General features: G+C 43.2%; 1 protein-coding gene across 1 annotated transcript; it reads left to right on the top strand.

Annotated features, from left to right (window-relative positions):
* The first annotated feature begins 530 nt into the window (after nt 1–530).
* LOC147973476 (putative serpin-Z12) lies at nt 531–1,769 on the top strand. The gene has a single exon (XM_087525017.1). The coding sequence runs from the start codon at nt 531–533 to the stop codon at nt 1,767–1,769; it is 1,239 nt and encodes a 412-aa protein (XP_087381143.1).
* The last annotated feature ends 8,108 nt before the right edge of the window (nt 1,770–9,877 follow it).

Here is a 9,877-nt window from a genome sequence, read left to right as displayed (position 1 = left end):
CCTACCCGGCCCGCACTATATAGTCAGGCACACGTCTACCCTAGCGGCCGCTGCTTCGTATGGTTTCTCACCACCGTTCCAGATCATTGCGCCGCCAAGCAAGTCTTCTCCATCCCTCCTTCCGGCGTGCACCGCGAGAAGGGACAGCAGGCCTCCGGAACCCCGCCTCTTGTGATCCAGTACGGGAGAGGGGCGATCAAGTTTTTGGGGAGCGCACTCGCGCGACTGCTGGCAGCGACGACTTCGCGAATGGCGACTTCTTCCCCGACCTCGGCAACCTCGTCCTCGACGACATGGGCGACAACGTCAACGCCGGCGGTGCTGCACCCGCTGCACCGTATGTGATTCTATCCTTCCTGTTCGAGATCGTGGTAGAATTCATGCTTCTAGTATGTGCCCTAGATATGATATGTTCATCTACTATGCTAGTTCGCATGATTAGATTAATCTCTGCTGCTGTAGTCATGATTTATCTTCTGTTTATTCGGATTAAATCTCATAGTAATTTGCTCATATTTCCAACAATTCCGATGTCGCCCTTCGGGAAGTTCTTGTTCTACTTGACCCTGCTCGCCGCATGGCGCCTCAGCTCGACCCTGTTCACCAAGGCGCCTCCAGCTCCTGGTGTCGACCTCGCGTTCAGGAACGCATCGTGCCTGGCTCTCGTCGGGGAGGCCGGCGTCCGGGCGGAAGGCGGCACGGGGAGCAACTTCATCATCTCGCCGCTGTCCATCCACGCGGCGCTCGCGAAGGTGGCTGCCGACGCGCGGGGTGACACGCTTAACGAGCTCCTGCGGTTCCTTGGGTCGGTGTCGCTCAACGAGTTGCACCGCGCGACGGCGACCGAGCTCGTCGGCAAGCTCAACAGCATAGCGCAGACGTCCTTCGCCAGCAGCGTGTGGGTGGACCGGATGCTGGCGCTCAAGCCAGAGTTCACGGCCATCGCCGCGTCACGGTACAACGCCATGGTAGAATCCGTGGACTTCGTGTCGGGGGCTGAGCAAGCGAGGCAGCGCGTGAACGCCTTCGTGGCGGACGTGACCAACAGGCAAATCCTCCAAGTCCTGCCTCCGGGCTCCGTCAACTCCGGCACGGCGGTCGTCCTCGCCAACGCGCTCTACTTCAAAGGGGCGTGGACACAGCCGTTCGACGTCTCTAATGCGTCGTTCCACATCCCAGGCGGCACCACCGTGGGCGTGGCATCCATGACGACAAGCGAGTCACAGCAGATCGAAGTCTACCCGGGCTTTAGGGCCCTCAAGCTGTCGTGCAAGAATGATGTGCAGCAGCAAGCTGACTTCTACATGCTTATCCTACTACCGGACAGTGAGACTGGGATCGTCGATCTGTACGACAAGGCTGTGTTGACGCCAGAGTTCATCAAGATGCACACGCTGACAAAGAAGGTTCCAGTCGGGCAGTTCATGGTCCCCAAGTTCAAGTTCACATCCGAGTTCGAAGTGTCATCCGACATGCGGAAGCTTGGTGTCACTAGGGCTTTCCAAGGCAGCGACTTCTCGGGCATGATGACCGGCGGGGAAGGGATTTCCATCACCGGGGTGTACCATAAGGCCACTATCAAGGTGGACGAGGTAGGCACCGTGGCCGCCGCTGCCACGGCCGTCCTCTGCTTTGGTAGTGCGGCTCCTGGGGCACCACGGGATCTGGTCGATTTTGTGGCGGATCGACCTTTCTTATTTGCCGTGGTAGAGGAGGGGACAGATGCAGTTTTGTTTCTTGGTCACCTGGCTAATCCTCTCGCTCACTAGATGAATAGTAAATAATTATTCTATAAAATATGGAATCCTTTGTACAGTATTGGAATCAAATCATTAGGGGTTTGATGTGCAGTATTGGAATCTTATGGGTTTTTTTTTCTTCATAGAATTCATTTGTACTCTATTTTGATGGGGAAAATTTTCCTTCTAGTCAAACCTCTTGCAAAAATTTCTTTGCTTTTTCTGTGCTACCAAATACAATTCTATCCAAATTTCTTTAGTCTTGTAATCCTATATACAGAATACAAAAGGACATGTCACTCTACTCCCGCATTTTTCCTATTCATGTATTTTGAAAATCCGGCAAATTACGACAGATAAAGAGAACCAAACATGGCACAAATTTTCCGTACAACAACAAAACAATTGATAGGTGATGATATATACAAAAACTAGCTAGCCCGGTTATGAACACTCCTCGATCTAAATCATGTATTTGTTATATATTTTTCAAGTGCTTGATCCGCGGAATTGAACACTCACTATCAGTCAGGACTCTAGAGTCTAGACTGACGCAAAACCGCCGAAGGAGAGAACTTGTGAGTTGGGGGTAAAAAATCTCAGAGGAAAGGTTTCAACTAATCTATATCTATATCTATATCTACTAATAAAGTAAGGTGCGTTTTTCCAATTTTTTCATCCGTTCACCTTCGAAAGTATTTCTTTATCCGAGGTGGTACTAAACTTTTGTGCATCTATCCGCTAGAAAGAAAAAAAATTGTCCAGGATTACGTATTTGGGCCACGCACGCTCTGGCCCACCGATGCCAACCCACTTATTATTGCCCACGTAGTTGGGAGGACCTTATTTGTCGCATCAGGTGATAAATAGTTGAAGCTGCCACATGGCGCCTAAGACTAGGCCGGCCTGTTTGCCCTTTTTCGATGTCCTATTTCTATTTTTCTTTTTATGTTCCTTTCTCTTTATCTTTTATATTCCCTCCTCCTTTTCCATCTTTATTTTTATTTTTTCTGTCAAGTAAATATTTACAAAAATATTCAGAATTTCAATTTTTGTTCAAATATTCAAAAAATGGTCAGAATTAAAAAAAATTCTTCCTGATTTGAAAAATGTTCAAAACTTTTAAAACAAATCATTTTTGTGTTTTTGAAAAATTCTTACAGATTTCTTTAATAAAAATTATATTTGATCAAATGTTCCATATTTAAAAATATTCCTGTTTTAGTGACATGTTCACAAATCCAAAATAATATTTTCGTCTAAGAATTTTTTTTTGAATGTTACCCATTGAAAAAGATCAAAAAATTGATTTTTTTGTGTTTTTATTAAAATTTCATGTTTTCAAAATATTTTTTGTGAATTTCAAAAACTATTAATGTTTCTAATTTTCTCATTTTTTCCAAATATATTGGAATTTCCCAAAAACAATTGTCGCATCTTTTGAAAATTGTTCGGGATTTAAAAAATTGTTCACGTTTCCAAGAATATTCGCCAATTCATATTTTTTCGAATGTCAAAAAAATATAAAAAATCTAATCTGATGCTATAGTATTTTATTAAATATTCGCGCTGGCCATTGGTTAGCGGTGCGTGGTCGTTTTATGCTGGTTGACTATAAATGAAAGAAATTGTGGGCACATGTTAATAAAAGAGAATATGTTGCTTGGCTTTAATTATAGCAAAATTATGGGCACTTGAGCACTAAAATTATCAAAGAGAATAAACCCTAAAAAGAAGGGACATTCATGCCTTATTATGCTAATGAAACGGGATTGATGCGTTGCAATTAATAATCCACCTGGTTACGCCGGCGTTGGATACAGTGGTCGAAACAACCATGTCCCGAAGGTCACCGCGCAGCCACTAAATGAGTAGGCAGGCACAACCTGAAGATAGAGGCAGACCCAGATGGAAAAAAACATGAGTTGGGTGCTCGCCACCAATCCAACCAACCCCATCACTATCGAGATTTCCCGTGTCAAACATGCCCAGCGAGAAGACCATAACTCCTCTGTGAAGGAAATATGCCCTAGAGGCAATAATAAAGATATTATTTATTTCCTTATTTCATGATAAATGTTTATTATTCATGCTAGAATTGTATTAACCGGAAACATAATACATGTGTGAATACATAGACAAAAAGAGTGTCACTAGTATGCCTCTACTTGACTAGCTCGTTGAATCACAGATGATGGTTAAGTTTCGTAGCCATAGACATGAGTTGTCATTTGATTAACAGGGTCACATCATTTGAGAATGATGCGATTGGCTTGACCCATTCCGTTAGCATAGCACTTGATCGTTTAGTTTGTTGCTATTGCTTTCTTCATGACTTATACATGTTCCTATGACTATGAGATTATGCAACTCCCGTTTACCGGAGGAACACTTTGTGTGCTACCAAACGTCACAACGTAAATGGGTGATTATAAAGGTGCTCTACAGGTGTCTCCAAAGGTACTTGTTGGGTTGGCATATTTCGAGATTAGCATTTGTCACTCCGATTGTCGGAGAGGTATCTCTGGGCCCTCTCCGTAATGCACATCACTTAAGCCTTGCAAGCATTGTAACTAATGAGTTAGTTGCGAGATGATGTATTACGGAACGAGTAAAGAGACTTGCCAGTAACGAGATTGAACTAGGTATTGAGATATCGACGATTGAATCTCGGGCAAGTAACATACCGGTGACAAAGGGAACAATGTATGTTGTTATGCGGTCTGACCGATAAAGATCTTCGTAGAATATGTAGGAGCCAATATGAGCATCCAGGTTCCGCTATTGGTTATTGACCGGAGACGTGTCTCGGTCATGTCTACATAGTTCTCAAACCCATAGGGTCCGCACGCTTAACGCTACGATGACAGTTATAATATAAGTTTATATGTTTTGATGTACCGACGGTTGTTCAGAGTCCCAGATGTGATCATGGACATGACGAGGAGTCTCGATATGGTCGAGACATGAAGATTGATATACTGGAAGCCTATGTTTGGATATCGGAAGTGTTCCGGGTGAAATCAGGATTTTAGCGGAGTACCAGGAGGTTACCGGAACCCCCCGGGGGCTTAATTGGCCTACATGGGCCTTAGTGGAAAAGGAGGGAAACAAGGCAAGTGTGGGGCGCGCCCCCTAAGGCCCAAAACGAATTGGTTTAGGGCAAAGGGGGCCGGCCCCCCTCTTTCCTTCTTCCCCCTCCCAAGTCCTATTCCAACTAGGGAAGGGGCGAGTCCTACTCCCGGTGGGAGTAGGACTCCTCCTGGCGCGCCCCAAGGCTGGCCGCACCTCTCCCCCCTTGCTCCTTTATATACAGGGGTAGGGGGGCACCTCTAGACACACAAGTTGATCTGTTGATCTCTCCCAGCCGTGTGCGGTTCCCCCCTTCACCATATTCCACCTCGGTCATATCGTAGCGGTGCTTAGGCGAAGCCCTGCGTCGGTAGCAACATCACCACCGTCATCACGCCATCGTGCTGACGGAACTCTCCCATGAAGCTCTGCTGGATCAGACTTCGCGGGACGTCATCGAGCTGAACGTGTGCTGAACTCGGAGGTGCCGTGCGTTCGGTACTTGGATCGGTCGGATCGTGAAGACGTACAACTACATCAACCGCGTTGTGCTAACGCTTCCGCTTTCGGTATACGAGGGTACGTGGACAACACTCTCCCCTCTCATTGCTGTGCATCGCCATGATCTTGCGTGTGCGTAGGAAATTATTTGAAATTACTACGTTCCCCAATAGTGGTATTAGAGCCTGGTTTTATGCGTTGATGTAATATGCACGAGTAGGACACAAGTGAGTTGTGGGCGATATAAGCCATACTGCTTACCAGCATGTCACACTTTGGTTCGGTGGTATTGTTGGATGAAGCGGCCCAGACCAACATTACGCGTACGCTTACGCGAGACTGGTTTTACCGCCGTGCTATGCACACAGGTGACTAGCGGATGTTAGTTTCTCCAACTTTAGTTGAACCGTGTGGCTACACCCGGTCCTTGAGAAGGTTAAAACAGCACTAACTTGACAAACTATCGGTGTGGTTTTGATGCGTAGGTAAGAACGGTTCTTGCTCAGCCCGTAGCAGCCACGTAAAACATGCAACAACAAAGTAGAGGACGTCAAACTTGTTTTTGCAGGGCATGTTGTGATGTGATATGGTCAAGACGTGATGAGATATAAGTTGTTGTATTAGATGATCATGTTTTGTTGAAGTTATCGGCAACTGACGGAAGCCTTATGGTTGTCTCTTTATTGCATAAGATGCAAGCACCAAATAATTGCTTTACTTTATCGCTATGCGATAGCAATAGTTGCAAAGAGCAATAGTTGGCGAGACGACCATGTGACGACACATTGATATAGATCAAGATGATGGAGATCATGGTGTCATGTCGGTGACGATGGAAATCATGACGATGCTTTGGAGATGGAGATCAAAGGCACAAGATGATGATGGCCATATCATGTCACATATTTTGATTGCATGTGATGTTTATATTTTATACATCTTATTTTGCTTAGTTCGACGGTAGCTTTATAAGATGATCTCTCACTAATTATCAAGGTACAAGTGTTCTCCCTGAGTATGCACCATTGCGAAAGTTCTTCGTGCTGAGACACCACGTGATGATCGGGTGTGATAGGCTCTACGTTCAAATACAACGGGTGCAAAATAGTTTCACACGCGGAATACTCAGGTTAAACTTGACGAGCCTAGCATATAACAGATATGGCCTCAGAACACTGAGACCGAAAGGTCGAGCATGAATCATATAGTAGATATGATCAACATAGTGATGTTCACCATTGAAACTACTCCATCTCACGTGATGATTGGACATGGTTTAGTTGATATGGATCACGTGATCACTTAGAGGATTAGAGGGATGTCTATCTCAGTGGGAGTTCTTAAGTAATATGATTAATTGAACTTAAATTTATCATGAACTTAGTACCTGATAGTATTTGCATATCTATGTTGTAGATCAATAGCTCACGTTATTGCTTCCCTATGTTTTATATGTGTTCCTAGAGAAAACTAAGTTGAAAGATGATAGTAGCAATGATGCGGACTGGGTCCATGATCTGAGGTATATCCTCATTGCTGCACAGAAGAATTATGTCCTTGATGCACCGCTAGGTGACTGACCTATTACAGGAGCAGATGCAGACGTTATGAACGTTTGGCTAGCTCAATATGATGACTACTTGATAGTTTAGTGCACAATGCTTAACAACTTAGAATCGGGATTTCAAAGACGTTTTGAACGTCATGGACCATATGAGATGTTCCAGGAGTTGAAATTAATATTTCAAGAAAATACCCGAGGTGGGAGATATGAAGTCTCCAACAAGTTCTATAGCTAGAAGATGGAGGAGAATAGCTCAAGCAGTAAGCATGTGCTCAGATTGTCTGGGTACTACAATCGCTTGAATCAAGTGGGAGTTAATCTTCCAGATAAAATAGTGATTGACAGAATTCTCTAGTCACCATCACCAAGTTAGTAGAACTTAGTGATGAACTATAATATGCAAGGGATGACGAAAACAATTCCCAAGCTCTTCGCGATGCAAAAATCGGTGAAGGTAGAAATCAAGAAAAACATCAAGTGTTGATGGTTGACAAGACCACTAGTTTCAAGAGAAAGGGCAAAGGGAAGAAGGGGAACTTCAAGAAGAACGTCAAACAAATTGCTGCTCAAGTGAAGAAACCCAAGTCTGGACCTAAGCCTGAGACTAAGTGCTTCTACTGCAAAGGGGTGGTCACTACAAGCGAAACTACCCCAAGTATTTGGTGGATAAGAAGGATGGAAAAGTGAACAAAGCTATATTTGATATACATGCTATTGATGTGTACTTTACTAGTGTTTATAGCAACCCCTCGGTATTTGATACCGGTTCAGTTTCTAAGAGTAGTAACTCGAAATGGGAGTTGCAAAATAAACAGAGACTAGTTAAGGGTGAAGTGACGATGTGTGTTGGAAGTGGTTCCAAGATTGATATGATCATCATCGCACACTCCCAATACTTTCGGGATTAGTGTTGAACCTAAATAAATGTTATTTGGTGTTTGCATTGAGCATAAATATGATTGGATCATGTTTATTGCAATACGGTTATTCATGTAAGTTAGAGAATAATTGTTGTTCTGTTTACATGAATAAAACCTTCTATGGTCATACACCCAATGAAAATGGTTTGTTGGATCTCGATCGTGGTGATACACATTTTCATAATATTGAAGCCAAAAGATGCAAAGTTAATAATGATAGTGCAACTTATTTGTGGCACTACCGTTTAGGTCATATTGGTGTAAAGCGCATGAAGAAAATCCATGTTGATGGGCTTTTGGAAACACCTGATTATGAATCAGTTGATGCTTGCGAACCATGCCTCATGGGCAAGATGACTAAGACTCCGTTCTCCGGAACAATGGAGCGAGCAACAGATTTGTTGGAAATCATATATACTGATGTATGTGGTCCGATGAATATTGAGGATCGCGACAGGTATCATTATTTTTCGATCTTCACAGATGATTTGAGCAGATATGAGTATATCTACTTGATGAAACACAAGTCTGAAATATTTGAAAAGTTCAAAGAATTTCAGAGTGAAGTGGAGAATCATCGTAACAAAAATAAAAGTTTCTACGATATGATCGCAGAAGTAAAATATTTGAGTTATGAGTTTGGCCTTCAGTTAAAACAATGTGAAATAGTTTCACTACTCACGCCACCTGGAACACCACAGTGTAATGGTGTGTCCGAATGTCGTAACCATGCTTTATTAGATATGGTGCGATCTATGATGTCTCTTACCGATTACCACTATCATTTTGGGGTTATGCATTAGAGACAGCTACATTCACGTTAAATAGGGCACCATCTATATCCGTTAAGACGGCACCGTATGAACTGTGGTTTGGCGAGAAACCTAAGCTGTCGTTTCTTAAAGTTTGGGACTGCGATGCTTATGTGAAAAAGTTTCAACATGATAAGCTCGAACCCAAATCGGAGAAGTAAATCTTCATAGGATAACCAAAAGAAAATTTTGGGTACACCTTCTATCACAGATCCGAAGGCAAGATATTCATTGCTGAGAATGGATCCTTTGTAGAGAAGTGAGTGGGAGGAAAGTAGAACTTGATGAGGTAATTGTACCTGCTCCCTTATTGGAAAGTAGTTCATCATAGAAATTTGTTCCTATGACTACTACACCAATTAGTGAGGAAGCTAATGATGATGATCATGTAACTTCAGATCAAGTTACTACCGAACCTCGTAGGTAAACCAGAGTGAGATCCGCACCATAGTGGTACGGTAATCCTATTCGGGAGGTCATGTTACTTGACCATGACGAACCTATGAACTATGAGGAAGCGATGATGAGCCCAGATTCCGCGAAATGGCTTGAGGCCATGAAATCTAAGATGAGATCCATGTATGAGAGCAAAGTATGGACTTTGATTGACTTGCCCAATGATCGACGAGCCATTGAGATTAAATGGATCTTCAAGAGGAAGACAGATGCAGATAGTAGTGTTACCATCTACAAAGATAGAATTGTCGCAAAAAGGTTTTCGACAAGTTTAAGGTGTTGACTACGATGAGAGTTTCTCACTCGTATCTATGCTTAAGTCTGTCCGAATCATGTTAACAATTGCCGCATTTTATGAAATCTGGCAAATGGATAAACAAAACTGCATTCCTTAATGGATTTATTAAAGAAGAGTTGTATATGATGCAACCAAAAGGTTTTGTCAATCCTAAAGGTGCTAACAAAATATGCAAGCTCCAACGATCCATCTATGGACTGGTGCAAGCATCTCGGAGTTGGAATATACGCTTTGATAAGTTGATCAAAGCAAATAGTTTTATACAGACTTGCGGTGAAGCCTGTATTCACAAGAAAGTGAGTGGGAGCACTACAGCATTTCTGATAAGTATATGTGTATGACATATTGTTGATCGGAGATAATGTAGATTTATTCTGCAAAGCATAAAGGACTGTTTGCAAGGATTTTTTCAAAGAAAGACCTCGGTGAATTTGCTTACATATTGAGCATCAAGATCTATAGAGATAGATCAAGACGCTTGATAAGTTTTTCAATGAGTACATACCTTGACAAGA

This window comes from Triticum urartu, chromosome 5A, assembly GCF_056163025.1.
Source record: "Triticum urartu cultivar PI428250 chromosome 5A, HENAU_Tu73, whole genome shotgun sequence".
Lineage (NCBI taxonomy): Eukaryota > Viridiplantae > Streptophyta > Magnoliopsida > Poales > Poaceae > Triticum > Triticum urartu.
Note: the sequence above shows the minus strand (reverse complement) of the source record. Positions and strands in the feature narration are given on the sequence as shown.

Coding starts and splice junctions, on each gene's coding strand:
- LOC147973476 (XM_087525017.1), top strand. CDS start 531: ATGTCGCCCTTCGGGAAGTTCTTGTTCTACTTGACCCTGCTCGCCGCA.